Source organism: Strix aluco, chromosome 1, assembly GCF_031877795.1.
Source record: "Strix aluco isolate bStrAlu1 chromosome 1, bStrAlu1.hap1, whole genome shotgun sequence".
Lineage (NCBI taxonomy): Eukaryota > Metazoa > Chordata > Aves > Strigiformes > Strigidae > Strix > Strix aluco.
Genome location: NC_133931.1, coordinates 158,785,271 through 158,801,177, shown reverse-complemented (window position 1 = coordinate 158,801,177; position 15,907 = coordinate 158,785,271). Strand labels below are relative to the sequence as shown.

Sequence of the window (15,907 nt, the reverse complement as noted above, 5' to 3'; positions counted from 1 at the left end):
CTTGGCCACCTGGGCACACTGCTGGCTCCTGTTCAGCCGGCTGTCAGTCAACACCCCCAGGTCCCTCTCTGACTGGCAGCTCTCCAGCCACTCCTCCCCAAGCCTGTAGCGCTGCTGGGGGTTGTTGTGGCCCAAGTGCAGCACCTGGCATTTGGCCTTATTGAAACTCCTCCAGTTGGCCTTAGCCCAGCGATCCAGCCTGTCAAGATCTCTCTGTAGAGCCTCCCTACCCTTGAGCAGATCAACACATGTTTTTTTGTCAGACATGAGAGTCTCAGAGTGAGTCATATCTGATTGTTGATCCAATGGACATCTCCTCCTGAGTGTGTATGAAGACTAGATGCAATGGAAAGCAGCTTTGGATGGAGGTATCAGGTCCAGTCCTAGCAGCAGCTCTCAGACAAGATCAAGGATGTAGCTTCATATAATACTTCATTTTCTTCATTATCCTGTGGTGTACTTCAGTGGCTGTTGAACGTCGTAACCCGTAGTCTTCATCTGCCAAGAATCCCTTGGGGCATAGCCGTTGTGATGTGGCAGTTCAGAAGGGATTGTGCTGCCAGGAACAGCAGCTTTCCTCTTTCTTCACACTTCACTAGTGCCATGGTCCTTGAAACAACCTTTTAAAAGAAGATAAAATATGTTATTCAGTTGTAAGGGAAGGGGCAACTGTAACCCATCGCTGATTTTAAGATCTCTTGTGTGGGGACACAGGAGGGTAACTCCAAGTGGCAAGTGGTAGGATTTGTTAACTGCCTGTGATGCTGCTCCTATGGCAAGGGGCCTCCTTTTGGATTGGAATGGCAGAGAACAATTCCATACATTTGGCAAATTGATGCTTTTCCAGATAGTGTTATTTGGCTTTAGGATTTCATGTGAGGTGCAGGGAGGGCAGGTTTAAAGTTAAGGTTTATTTTCCAACTGCCAGCCCTTCCTTTCAGCACTGCAAGGATAATATTCTGGACCCCGTGCCAAAATGTCTCTGTAGAAAACATATATGGTCCTGCACAGTAAGGTTCTTCTTTGGAGAAAAATCCATTGATACAGGATCAGGTATTTATTTATTTTTTACATTTTTTAGCCTGGTTTGTTTCAGAGAGGTGCAGAAATGCTGTTTTCAGAAGCAAGAGCACCGACAAATGTCAAAGGCACGAGTGCTGCTGGCAAAAACTGCTGGCCAGGCCACCTCCACTGAGCCCTGAGAAATGCTCTCTTGTTTGTCCACAGGCAACCAGCCAAAAACTAGTTTTTCAACACACAGCTGCTTTGACTCTCCCCCAGAGTAGGCACACGGAAGGCTACTCTAGCCCCAAACCTCTGCAGGACACGTGGCAAGCTGAAGCCATTCATTCTTTTGTGCAGCTGTTTTGCGATACAAAAAGAACTTTATTATGGATTTTAGTCCATGCTAACAGAAAGCCAGTTGAATTTCCTTAGCCAGTTTTTGGGTATAGTGAATGCATCACTGGCCTGTAAAGGCAACTGATTAATACAATATCACTTAATTCATCAAGCAAGGAAAATACAGCTGGGTTTTAAATACTGACCTAAGAAGTAATTCCTATCCATGATTATTTTAACTGTCTCAATGCCACCGTCCAATGGCAAAGAAGGGAATGATTGCAACCACTCACCTTGCTCTCTGGGCTTGCTTAGTCACTGCAGTGTCTAGTTGCTATGACTATAAAGAAAATGCTGATGATAGGTTTAGTTCATGAAATAAATTTAAAAAAAAGGCTTTGAAAAGCCTCTGTGGTGTTTTCTGGGTGCTAAAACCAAGACTACGATCCAAATTCTACTTTAAACCTATATCGATTCCTTCATCCAGCTCTGCTGCAAGTAGTCTCTCCGTTTTAGGTCACTGGCAGATCAGTGCTGGTACATCTGACCATGTTTCCTCTCCTCATGTGTCTGTTGGAGGCTCTCTTCTCCTGCAGGCTCTCCTTCCTGCTCCTCCAACTCACAGTCTTGCATCCCAGCTCCAAAGCACCTCCAGCAGTGGCTAAGCTGACACACTGGTCTTTCTCCTAGGGTAGCAAAGGTGCTGGCGTGTGCTTCTTTGGGTGACTGCTCTATGGCTCTGACCAACAGAAAATGCATCCCCTCACATACCTTGGACTGTACAGTGGCAAAAGGGATGGCACTTTTTCTTTCAAAGAGCTTGCAGTTGTACTCAATGGCAGTCACAAAGTCCTGGAAGCTTCTGAAACCTTTCATGGATAGCAGGGACAAAGGCAAAAATCTCTACAATAATATGTATGATCACATGCTTTTGAAAGAAAGGTGTTTGTTTGGTTTTGTGCTAAAGAAACTTACTGAATTTATTCTAGTAGAGTAACAAAATGACCTCCTGTATTAACAGCAATGCTTACCAAGAGTACCTTCTTTACTTCAATTTTATTTTTGTTAAGAGGAGGAGGCAAGTTCTGAGGGATTAGATAACAGTGAAAGATTTTTTTTGTTTCTTCTTCTTTAGATAATTATCTAGGGATAACAATTTTCTTTAAATTTTATCTGAGGATGTTGGATGTATTTCTGAACTACTGTGTGAAGCTTCACTGCTATTACAACATGAATCTTTAATTCCCTATTTACAGCCAGTGCTGATTTCCCGTACAATGGCCAAGCTATAGGAGATGGAGTTAACAGAAACTCTGCCATTATTGGAGGTAGGAAAACCATCTACTTTTCTAAGATACTTGGCAGTATGACTGTGACGGCTGAACTGCGGTTGGTAACATATTCAAGCTATTTACTAAGAGCTGACTATGTGGGAAAACTACTACACCTGAACAAAGTTAAACAGAAATTTGGGTAAGTCTGTTCAGGCACATTGTCCTAGTGAAATGGTTTGTTCTCACTTAGTTTGTCCCCTCAGATTCAGTTTTAACCAAATCAAAATACTGATATTCATAATCCACATATTAAGCATCCATGTGGGGAGCTACTTTGCAGTAGTTACTTATGTTAACAGAATAATTAATTTATATGAAATGGCAAGGACACTTTTCCAGTTACAGCAGGTTCAACATGAATCTACATTGAACACTATTTGCTCCATCCTTGACAAAAATCCCTCATGATCCTGCCTTGTTTTTTAGGGGCCAAGTTCTACTATAACTTATGTGCCAGAGAGTCCCTCCCATTCAGTGTGATAGGTGATGTTAAGTAATCCCAGAACTGGAACTTTGAATTAGCATTCCATTGAAGTTATTCTGGCCAGCCGCCTCCAGAAGTAAGGATCCTGATTAATTTTTTACACACATGCAGTTTTCTCTGCCCTGTCCCTTAGTATGGAAGTGTTCCACCATAACTCTCCTGGCAGAACTTTGACACTGCATCAAATTCTGAAGGCATGTAAAAAACAAATTGTAAAGATCAGCCTAATAGCTTTCAGTGTTAAATGCATATAAAATGACATACTGGTGGTGGGTTTTGTCACAGTGAATATAATAGTACATGCAGTCTAATGAAATTTCTTGTTTCTTTTCCCTGGCCCCCTCAAGGGTCTATGTTTCCATATCCAGATTTAGATTAGTTGCTTTAGTTTTGATTTGCTATGTTATTTTTCCTTTTTAATTTATATTTTTATTACTACTTAAAACTTTTCCTTGATACTTTGAAACCTTACAATACTAGAAGGATAACATTGCATTCCTCAGAAAAATTCAGGCCATACCTGAACAGCCGGGCTGTCCAACACATTTGTTAACAAAAATGGCATAACATAATTCTGGCTGATTACAAGATTTTTTTAACCTGAGAATTTTATAATGTCTTCATCCCAGAAGATACTCATGCCTGTAGAGGAGGGACAAAAAAGGAACAGTACTGTTTTAGCACATAGTTACCAATGCCTGCGAGGGCAAGATATATGAGACTTCTCCATAACAGGGCTGAACCCCAAATAGACCATTGCAGGTGGAGCAATTAAGGATAGGTCTGATGATAAAGCAGTTACATCTGTAATTATGTGGAGCCTGTGCCCGGTGGGTGGAGTAAACCAACAGTGAACCAAGCCAATTTTCAAGGACATGTGGAGGGGCAATGATAGATTTATATGGCCATTGATTGGAAAGTATACATCAGTGACTCCATCCTCAAAGAGCTGCGCAGACCACGACACGTCACCATTTCACCCCCATGTTTTGGGAGCACTTGGCACCCTCTGCCTCATGGTCAGCAAAGCTAACCTCTCGAAGTAGGTATTAATGTTGAAGTTTACCTACAGGATGAAAGTCACTAGCAGACCCCACTCAGTGACATTTTGTATATAGTGAAAACTATATATAAATGTTGGAGCAGTGGAAAATAAAGCAACTGTGGTGATGTTTAACTGCTCGGGTAGCTTCAGCTCAGCTCGGAGGAGTTGTGGGTTCCTGTCTTTGCGTCAAAATCTGTAGATGTTCTCCTCGCTAGTGGCATCTTTTCTTTCCCCTCTGTGTAGGCGTCATCGCAGTGGTGATCTTCACCATCCTCTGCACCTTGGTGTTCCTGATCCGCTACATGTTTCGCCACAAGGGAACCTACCACACCAACGAGGCCAAAGGGGCAGAGTCAGCCGAGAGCGCCGATGCCGCCATCATGAACAATGACCCCAACTTCACGGAGACCATCGATGAGAGCAAGAAGGAATGGCTTATCTAAGCCCATGGGGACGGGGCCTGGGGTGGGATATGAGCTGGGCCAGGGTGGGACTGGGATGACTCTTGCAGTGGGGAGAGAACACTCTGCGTTGGACACTTGAGCACACGTACAGTAAAAAGATCAGCACAACTGGAGGAGCAAGTGACAGGAAAATACGACTGAGACTGGAGGAAACAAAAGAATATCTCAAGCATTTAAGAAAAAATACTTTTTAATATTTATTTACAGCAAATTGCCCCTTCTGTATCCAAACAACTACAACAAAGAGCAGTTTTGCAGCTTCAGCATTGGTTAAAATTTTCAGTAATACCTGTCTATTTCTCTGTGTGTTTAGAAGTGTTATGGATACCCACGATGAGAAACGGGGCTGGTTTTTTACATTTTTTAAAAGCTGTTTAAAATGTGGGTAATTCTGTCCTGAGAACAAGTGGCAGACCTTTCTTCCTGGCGTTGTATTCCTTTATGTCTGGCTACTTCACCACAGGCTGCCCTCAGCCCCGCACCCCGCACTGTTCATTTTGGTGGTGATAAATCAGGGGTTCAGGGCTGGGGGTGGGACAGGGGGGTGATGATTAATACAAATCTTACTCGCCAGTTTTTCAACGTGTCATCAGCCCATGCCAACCCTGCCAGGATCCATCTTCTTGACCCAGGCACTTTGTTGATTGCATCCAATTCTCATCAGCAATGTAAAAATACTGTTATGATGACTACTGCTACTACCAGAAAGGATGATCATAAAGCACAGGAAGCTTTCGGGGGGGTTTTATTGTTATTATTTTGTTGGTCTCTGAGGCAGGATGATGCTGTGTGAGTCTGTAGACCTAGTCTGTTCCTGTGTCTTTGGCTATGGCACCAGTGACCTGAGGCACGTGCCAGTTTAAACTCAGCTCTGCCTGTGACATATTGGCATATACTGTGCTTAGGTGTAAGCATTGTAGTAGGGAATTAGAGCCAGACTTTGCTCCTGTTTCTTTTTTATAGGCTGTCGCAGAAATATTAGTACAGCTCTAGTCAATGCATTTGACACCACAGGCTTCACATAATACTTGTTTTTCCAACTCTAGCATATCAATTTATTCCTTAAATCCTTTGTTTCAGTCCCTTTTCAAGGAAAGCCTCTGCTGGCAGTGTTTGCACAGACAGGAAGGTGAGGCAAAGGAGGCTTGGAAACTGCCCAGAGAGCATGTGAGAAACACACAGTGCACAGTGGAGAGTTACTTTTCAATACAGAGATTTACCTGAACTATTTTGCTGTCTTTGTAAGGCATTTTTAAGAACAGCAAGGCCAATGCCAAGTGTGGCATTGCACCCCACGTCCCCTCTCGGACCAGGGAAGTTGTAGGTGTCACCTGAGAAGTAGGCAGGCAGCTTGTAGGAAAGGCAAAGGCGCAACCTGAAGACCTAATATCCTGTGATGGCAATAACCAGCTTTAGCTTGCCCTCTGTAGAGGAGCGTGGTTCTCCAGTGGTATGATTTGATAGGAATGTAAGGCCTTAATGGGCAGTTTTTGCAGTGGAATAGAATGAAAGAATGAATGTATTGCAGGGCATTTGCTGTGTGCTGAAAGAACAGAAACAATACCAGGAATTTCCCTTGAAAAGCATTTATGTTCGTGACAGTCCTAGATTTGCTTTAATATTGCTGGGTTTGTTATGCACAGATATAATCCCTTCTTCTGTACAAAAAAGATTTATTTTTCACCCAAATCTGCAATCTAATATACCGAGCAGTGCTGGCATCTTTTATTTCTTTGTATTTTTGGTTGTATCTTTCATTATTCTAGTCGATGCTTTAAAATGAAAAAGGAAAAAAAAAAACATGGAGGGGGAAGAAAATATTGGAGTCTTACCAGACAAGAAATTTATAAGCACAATTTGTCAGACAGACAGTTTGGCTTTTAAGGATGGTAGCCTAAAGCCCTCTTCTGGATTCATTGCACATAGATATCAGAGCAAATCAAGCCCATTGATTTCTTCTCTTTACAGATTTGGAATTAGCATACAAAAAAGTTGCCAGTTTAAAAAAAAAAATCAGTTTCTCAGGCAACATTATGCAGCAGAGGGATTCAGGTAGGCGTAACAATCACCTCTGTTAATCTTGTGCTCTGGAGTCTTTTGCCTTGCCTCCAGTATTAACCTCTCCCTCTCTTGTGTTTAATCGAGCAGATGAGTCCTTATTCTTGTTTAATCATGGGTGTAAGATAAGTCTCTACCCCTTGGAGAGTATCAGCATGGGATGGATCTAGCCTGCACCACTAACTATTCAGCAAAATACATAGCAATCACAGATGTCTTTGTAGGACTGAAAAAGCATTCTCTTTTCTAAATTACTTTATGTTTAATTTGGTTTTAATGGTATTTTAGTCCAGTCTGAAAAACATCCTTGACTGCAACTTCAGGTTACCAAGAGCAGTTCATATAGCATCATTTGCATGGATTGGGGTTTGGTTGGCAGAAAAAAGTTACTTACTAATCTGAACTTCATGTCTGGGAGGAGACATGTCTGTCTCAGACTCCTGAGAGACTAGAGTCCTCTGCTGCTTCACATGGGAGAGACAGACAGCAGCCACAGGGCAAATTTGCTAAGTGCCTCAGCATGGCACTAGAGAGGAAAGATGGCTTGGACTCTGTGCCTAACCGAGTCCTTGGTGAAGCTAGGGACAGTTGTCTGGGTTATGGTAGTGAGGCCTGTGACATCTGTTCACTGATTTTCTAAAAGATTACCAGCTAATCTCCCACAACCCTGTAAGCAAAAATTTCTGGAAAATAACCTTCGAGCATTGCACAAGCAATAGTTGTAAATTAGTGTCTTAAAATTGAAAAACAGGTTTTAAATTTTTAAAATCAAGTTGCAAGCATCTGCATGTCTTCATTGACTGGACACCATGGACCTCTTTATGTGAAGTTCATTAGTGCTGTGTTAAAATGTTGATAATCTTCAATCTTGTCAGTATTTTCATGATACATGATTCATAACTCTAGAAACTCTTAATGATCAACATTCTTGTTTCTTCTTAAACTGGACCTTAGACACAATGTTGTAGACTAGGAGCTGGTCTCTGTATAGGCATTTGGTGACTGTAGGTGAATTCCTGCATGTCTGCTTTGTATTTCATTTTTGAGAATGGTGTATGTTTAATTCTAGGCAGTGGTCATTCAGCAGCCTAACAGTGAAGCAGAAGCAAGCTCAGAGAAGTAGCTTGCATATTTTGCTAGCACTGGATGTTTTCTGAGGATTTCTTCCTCTGCGAGCCTATTATTGAAAGTTAAAACAACATCCATAGTTTACTTCACCCACTCTTATTTGTGCCAAAAATCCATGTTGTTTAATAGGTACTATCCATACGCCTGTAGTGGGAAAATCTGTTGGAGGGGAGAGTGGATCCTGCTTTTATAAAACTCTGTACTTTCTGCGAAGACTATTAAAATAATCAGTCTTTTATCACCTTTTTCTAGCTGCTTCACCTGTTTGAACTGTGCAGAAAAATGTAGCTTCTTGTACTGGTTGGGGAACTGAAGTGTTCCAGTGGTGTTTCTAAAAGGCTCATTCCTGATTCCACGGGAATCAATGGCAAAACTGCCGCCAGCAGTGGGGAGAGCAAGACTGGGCTGGAGACTAGGGCTCTCAGTGTTAGTGAAATAATGTAAGCAAGATTTCAGATCCTCATTCACAACACACACAGACCACCAGGTGATTAGTCATGGAGCTCCAAAGAGCCAAAATGGTGGAAAACTAATTTTGATATCAACCCAGACTCAGGGGGAAATCTGCAATCCAATCTGGTGGTTTTGCATCAAGTCTTTCACACACTATTCTATATTTACTGCTAGAAAATTCAGATGATTAAATAGGAATATATATCTTTAATTGATACTGGAGCGTTTCTGCTTTGTATTTTTCTTGTCTTAAATGTTACCTATACCTTTTAAATCTCTTCTAGCATTTACCACTTCAAAGGTATGGCAGCATTTTAGTATCATGCTCTAGGTAGCATGATATATGTGAAAGGATGGTCATCATAAATATTTTAGTTAGACTGCCAAAGCAGTGGTGTATATGTACAAGTTTATTGTAGTGATAAGAATTCAGTTTAAGAGTCTAGTAAATATATTTTAATTAAAACAGTGTCCTTTAATGGCAGATGCATCTAATCTGTTGAAATATGAAGCTATCTCAGTTTGACAAGCCATAGCTTTTAATATGGTTTCACCCTTGAATGATTTTACATTCCAGCAAGCATGGTGATCCTGAAGGGGTATCATTTTTGAAAAGCAGAACCTAAATTCTGTTAATCAGGTTTCATTATCCATCCTAGAGAAACAAAACAGAAACCTTGCCTCTTAAAAGCAATGGCATCTAGAATGAAAGAAGGACAACGTGTATGTATGCATAATATCTTCTGTGAATGTCTTTCAACAAAAGTTTTATTAGAAACCAGATTGGTAAATAAAAAATAAAAAAAAAATTTTAAAAAAAAGAAAGAAATTCATCAAAACAGTTTTAATTACCCTAACAGCTGTTTTCTCATGATTTGTGTGTTCTGATCATTGTCTATATTTTTTCCTTCTCTAGTACTAGGAAATCAATTTGGAAAGGACAGAAGTTGGAAAGGCCTCTTAAGAAAAGACCCACAGTACATGAAAAAAGGGACTTCAGAACACAGTTATACATCAGAGAGGCGCTAAAACCAGGGAAGATTTACTGAAGTGCAAGTATGTTCCTCCTGCGTCAGGCAGCCCTGATTACCTGTTACAGAAGAGAATCTCAGGCAGTGTAAATCTGTACTTGTTGAGGTGGACTGTGAGTAAGGTTTTGGTACAAATTAAATGACTGCCTTTCTGAGGTTTTTCCCTTTCTGATCACTTTGCAGATAGCACTAAGCAGTCTGCCATGGGTTCTGCTCATGTTTGTTATTCAGGCTCTGTGGCATTGCCAGCTTCACAGGAGTTACACACTACAAATGGCTGAGTGTCACTTGTTTGCCTTTCTTTCCTGCCGTAGCTCTGTCCTTTCCTTTATGAATGCGAGCCTTTCATTGAAGTCATCAAGAAAAATGTATGCCCTGCACAACAGACTTGGGTCTGTTCCTTTTAATAAACTACCTTATCAGGCTTTTAAAAGTTTTTATGATGTGAAGCATTTTATAAAAGAACTATGTTAAGTGCACTTGAGTGGGAGTGTGTGAAATCTAGGCAAAGAAGCATCAGTGCAACAACCACCTGAGTCAGAGGGACTGTGCTTGTCCCAACCTGTTGCTCTGTCTACAGTGTGAATTGCCTTAACCACCAACCCAAAGCCCTGGCCCCATCCGAGACCTTAACTTACTTTGTGGAATGTAGTAGTGGCAAAGTCCTGTTGTGATGCCTTGTGACCAGGTTCTGACTGTTCATTTGTACCGACTGTTGAAACCCCTAGAAGGAGAGTCATGTTTTCTACAGGAATATTTTTCATTTATATAGGAAAGCTCAAGAACAAAGAGACAGGAGTGCAGGTTCAAGTTTAAAGCCCTTCTGATATTGTACACTGTGACACGGAGAAGAGTCTTTGCTTCCAGCTGTCACTACGTGTGTCTCACTGCAGCCACAAGCGTGTGGGTGTGCACGTGCACCTCTGAAATCTAAGGCTAATCGGGATGCGATGTCTACAGCTCTTGGGTAATGACTGCCATAGTGTGGGTGGGTAAGATACTAAACTTGCTTCAAATCCATGAGTCTGCAGTGCTAGCAAAATCACTCTTGAAATTAAGTGCAATTTTGGAGATAAACTCAGACTTTGCCCTACAGTAGTAGGCACATATGGTGCCTCAAATGAGAGCAGACTTGGTCCTGGTTACCAAGAAGCATTTATTTAACAATCTGTAACACAGTTCTTTTAACACCCTATTTTACTCTGACTTTCACATATAATTAGACTTCCTGAAGCACTATGCTCAAAACCCTGATTATGCCAACTGCAGAACCAGGAAGAGAAGTGGCTGATTCATGGCTTCTTTACAAGTTTTTTTAAAAAGTCATTTCATGTAAAAAAGAAAGGTTTAGTATCAACAGGTTCTTTCACAGCTAAGTGTTTCTTTTGACTAGTTTTCTATTTTCAAAACATCATATGAGAAAAGTTAAGCAATTATTCCACATGATAAAAAGTACAACCAGAACTGCTTCTGTGAAATACATAGAATCAAGTAAAAAATTTAGCACACCCCTTTCCTTCTGTGATGCAGCAGCTTCCAATAATGTCTACTTATGCTCCCATTGCTATTTTTTCCTTAATGGAAAAACATCTGGATTAAACAACATAAGAGAAAAGTGCATACCCTTTGGTTTACCATGTATTAATGTTCTTGCTTGGTGTGTAAGAGGGCAATAGGGGATAGCGAGTGGTTACTTCCTCAGAGTTCGTTGCATTAATTCTGCTGTCTCCAAGGGTCAGAGATGTATTATCACCATATTAATTATTAGAACATAGAGGTATTTATACTGATAATATTAAACAACTGGCATTCTAGATTCTAGCAAAGGGCTGCTCTAAGGAATTCTCATTTATTGAAAACCCATGTGAGGCAGGCAGATGACATTTTTTGACAAGTAAGAAAATTACCATAATGACACTAGAGCAGAAACAATTTGAGGGAATATTTAGCATGCTGAACAATAAAGTATACCAGAGTTTCTTCTTATCTTCCAGTTAGGGATTTGGGGTAGGTACAATGCTGTGGCTAGTCATATATCATCACCATGTGTGCATTGCTTTTTTGACCAAAATATTTGAGCTTTGAGTTTCTCCCGTCTTTCACATGCTTTAAAACAGGCTGTTGCAAGAATACAGCTGAAGATGTGAAACATAAGCAAGCTGCTCTAGGCTGCTGGTGAAAGCACAGAATCACACGTCCCAAGCTCTTCTTCTACCTGATAGTCTGCCCTTGCTTAGAAGACAATTCTCAGACGTGTTGTCACCTGTTCCTGTCTCTTGTCCCCTTTCCCCCATCTTACAGAATCACTCAGGTTGGAAGGGACCTTGAAAGACCTTCTGTTCCAACCTTTCATGGGAAAGGAAGCCTAGATGACATTATCTAGCATCCTGTCCAGTTGCATTTTTTTCCCCACTGACTCCATTTTCAGAGTGATAGACTATAAACAGTCTCTTGTTTAAGACAGACTGAAAGAGTTACTGGAGCAAGTCAACAAACTCCTGAATCAGCCAGAAAGCAATAATTTTAGATCACTCATGTCAGGTGGAAGTGGCTTCATCTGGAAAATTTGCAGCCTAACAGCTCTCCTACATTTAGTCATGGCTTTGGTTAGCAGTGGAGCAATCAGCCAAGTCTAGGCATTATTTTTCTAAACCCCTGTAGAGATACGTAAGATAAATAAAATTGGCTGAATAAAGACAAAGTAGCCATCCCCTGTATGCTAATGTTTATTCTCTAAACTGTGCATCCTCATGCTTATGGTTCGTGTGTCAGTGGAGGATTCTGACCTTGGCACAGTCAATAAATCATTCACAAACTGGCCCAACAGCCCTGTACTTCTTTGTCTTAAAAATCTCCATCGGGTAAATGTTTAAAGATGAATATGATTTGCCATCATAAAGCACTGGACATAGTATCAGCAGCTAGTTGTAATTTATTTCTGTTATAAAATCAAGGTCTGTCTGCAGAGTTTTGTTGTGTGACTTGAACTAATGAGACCTTTATCCCTGAAACATAAACTACTGCAACAAGGTGAAGTAGCAAAGAGAAATTCCCTTTGTTGCACACCCTGAAACACAACGTAAAGTCCCTTTTGTTACACAGTTCCTGGTAGAGGAGTAAGATCTCTGTACACACCTAACATCTCCTTCTTTCCAAACCCTCTACCCATCACTCCAAGGCCAGCATGGAAAGAAATTGGCTGACAGTTCTGGGGGTTTTTTCCCATCTCTTCCTCTACGTCAGAAATGTTTCCTCTCACTGGTAAATTCATCAACTTTCACTGTCATCTTTAAACTCCTTCCCAGCAATGCTTGCTACTTTGACCAAGGTGAAGCCTCTTGCCTCCTTAAAATGTGACTATTGTAGTGGGAGAGTTGTACGCCACTGAATTCCTGTCATCTGTTATATTTGCAGCTGGTTTTTATCTGTTTATAGTACTCAGTGACTGAAAGAAAAAGTTTGGTTTCTGCCATCTGCAACATTATTTTATAACTCGTTTGTATTTGTTCCAAAATCACAGCACCATCTGGCAAAGAGTCTGAGAACGAGGCAGCTGCACGTCATTCCATTAAGCATACTCACTTTCTTTTGCGTGATTCAAGTTTTCCCAAGAGATATCAATACTAAAATAAATGTTTAGCAAAAGCCAGCTTCTATTTTCCTTAGGGCCACAAGATGTCAGAATTAACCCTCAGCCATTCCTTTCCCTTGTGCTTTTGTGGCATGTATACAAGGCCACTGGTAGCTTCCAAAGGAGGACACAAAAATAGTGACCTCCAATGGTTTTCATCTCTTGGAGTTTCAAAGGTCCATCTCAACTGGGGCAACAGGTCAGCACTCCTACAGATTTGAGTTATTAGCACATCCAAGGAAATTCTCAAACTGGTTATTAAAGAATTTTATTTTCATTGGATCAGCATCTCAGAGAGGGGGAAAAAAATGCTTCTGTATTTGGAGTACCTGAGAGTATACTCACCCCGTTGCAACTCCTGCATTGTGTCTGATCTTTTGAAGCTCCAACTACTTAAGATATGGGATCAGTCACTTGAATAAAGAAGGCATCACTCGATTCCCATTAACTCTTTGAAGCACAGGGAACTGGCTTTCCGCAAATGCGCTTTGTGTGGTCGATCTCCCTTATACACTGGTAAGGAGGATCGGATCTTCTGCTCTGCTCTCCAGTGGATCAGTGGGCTGGGCAGGTGTCCCATAAAATATCCTCAGTCCTAATGAACTCTGAACTATGTGTCGAGCAGCCAGAATCCAGGAAGTTCCTCTGATACAACAGCATGATTTGGCACATTATTCCTGAAAGTCTTCAGCTCCTCCACAGCCCTGCTACCCCATTTGACTAGTGCTAATTAACAGAAGCCTGCTGGAAATGATCTGTACTGACTTAATCCTACATGTGGATGCCAACCCTAAGAGCGCTTCATTTCATGGGGGTTAAATAGATTCCACCTCACTACAGAGTGCTTGGGATGTGCTCAGTCTGAAGCTTCTTACTGTCATATATAAATAGAGATATAGAGATAAATAGATATTTTTATGGAGATGTTTTATAAGTGGCCTTTACTTTGTGCATGGTAATTACTGCCAAACTCTTGTTATTTAGGAGCTACAGAGTGGCTGGTTCTGCAGTTTAGAAAGCAACCAGCTGTCTCTGTCACAAGGGGGACTTGGGGTATGGGCTTAGATTTGATTTTTATTATTCAGCTATAATTTGCATGGTTTGGATTTGGGTTTTGTCTCGGTGTCTTTTTATTATTTTTTTTTCTTTCCTCATTGGTTCTCTGGCAGAGACATATTGGGCTCAAGCAGGAACTTATTCCTCAGTCTTTAAGAGATGGATTGAAGTCATCAGTGCCATATAACACTTCAGAAACACCTGCCTTGCACAGCCCGTGATGTTGATCAGTGTGAGGGCCTCAAAACATAGTTTCTTTAGCAAGCTATTGGGGTTTTCACAGTTTAGTGAGGTGCTCCTATTTCTCTAGCTTTGCTTGGCAAGATAGCAAGCTAGCAATAGCTGGGCTATGAGTATAGCCTTGTGAGCAGGAAAAGGGGTCAGCAGAGACTAGGACACGAATGAGGGTTCAGAAGTAGATTCATAAACATAGTAGTAGCAAAATGACAAAATTGCTACTGAGGCAGGTCATTTTACTTCTTCTTTTCTTTTACTCCTTTTCTTTTTTAAAAAAAATACTCTGCTTCTGTGCCACATCTGAGTAATGCATCTGTACCGGTCAGCCAGCTGTCAATAACCTGGGCTCTTGGTTAGAGGTTGAAATGCGGTTGTGCTTTCTTATTGATCTTGTTCCTGCTACTGTGGAGCAGTCTGTACCCAGGAAAGGACCAGGGCCATCAGCTATTAGGAAAGTGAAACCAGCCTCTCACCTCTTCCCTCCAAACCAGGTTGAAAACCAATCCCAGGGTTATGTGCCTACAAAGCTGGCCCGATTTCCTGGTGGGTGAACCAAGACCTTGTTTGTTTGCAGTTATTCTAGTCCACAGGTTTCTTTCTTGAGCACAATTTTCCCATGGGAAGCATAACCAGGATATGACGGTTACCCTATTTAAACAAAAATGTGTATATTTAAAAAAATCCTAATCTGAAAGTATAGTGTATCTGAGATTCCTCTGTTATAGACATTTAGTCTACAGATTTATGGCTACATTTGCTATGTTATGCTTGAATAAACATATAATTCATTGAAATACACAAGACTGATAAAAGTAATATGATCTCTTTAAGGAGAATAAACTGTTTGTAAATTTATAAAGAGTATAATCTGTTAGGCCTTATTTGAAGTATGTACTGTGGTTTGGTAAAAGTACAACATTAAAAGAGCCTTGCCAGATGACGACTGGTTTTGTGTGTGTGTGCGTGTATGGTTGCTTTTGAATATTTAAAATCTTCATTTAAAAAAAAAAAACAAACCTCTACAGGCTGCATGTATAAGAGCCTGAGATGATGTGCAGAGTGCTCTTCAGATTTCTGTGTACAGTGGCTCCAGGGAGGGGACAGGTGAATCTGTTTTTCTGAATAATTTGGATCCAGTTTTGTTTGGAAAAAAAATTGACTGGTAGTGTCACTGAGTGACTGGAGATTTTTAGAAGAGGATTTGATAAAATTAATAGTAAGAATTCAGACTAATGCTGCCACTGCACATCCATCTGGTGTTTATTTAATGGGGGAAAGATCTAGGGAAGCTTTAGACCCCTTCAGAGCAAGAGCTGGTGTGACACAGGCTGCAGTCACGCTGCTCTTTCCCCACACACCCTGTACACATCTGTCCTGTTTGGATGGAGTGTATCCATCCCCACCCAAGACACACCACGTGCGTTTGAACAATGACTAGTATGGCTCATGAGGCTAATCATGAGGGGAATAGATGTCCTAGAGGCTGCTCTTCCTTCAGGCATCCTCCTGCCTCGTCCCCATGCAGACCAGCAACAGCTTTGTGATACACGACGGACTAGGACTCGTGCTCCTCCTGCCACCTCTCATTCTGCACGCAGTCCAGCTGACACCTGTGGCTACTAAAGACATGCCAGTGATGCCCGTG

At 41.2% G+C, this 15,907-nt stretch overlaps 1 protein-coding gene across 1 annotated transcript in view; it reads left to right on the top strand.

The window, feature by feature from the left end:
* Positions 1 to 15,202, top strand: part of CNTNAP2 (contactin associated protein 2) — a 1,208,164-nt gene extending 1,192,962 nt beyond the window's left edge. The window contains exons 23-24 of the mRNA XM_074842898.1: positions 2,598 to 2,669; positions 4,448 to 15,202. Coding sequence (XP_074698999.1) covers positions 2,598 to 2,669; positions 4,448 to 4,647 — 272 coding nt within the window. The 3' untranslated portion in view covers positions 4,648 to 15,202. The remainder of the gene's footprint in view (positions 1 to 2,597; positions 2,670 to 4,447) is intronic.
* Positions 15,203 to 15,907: the final 705 nt, after the last annotated feature.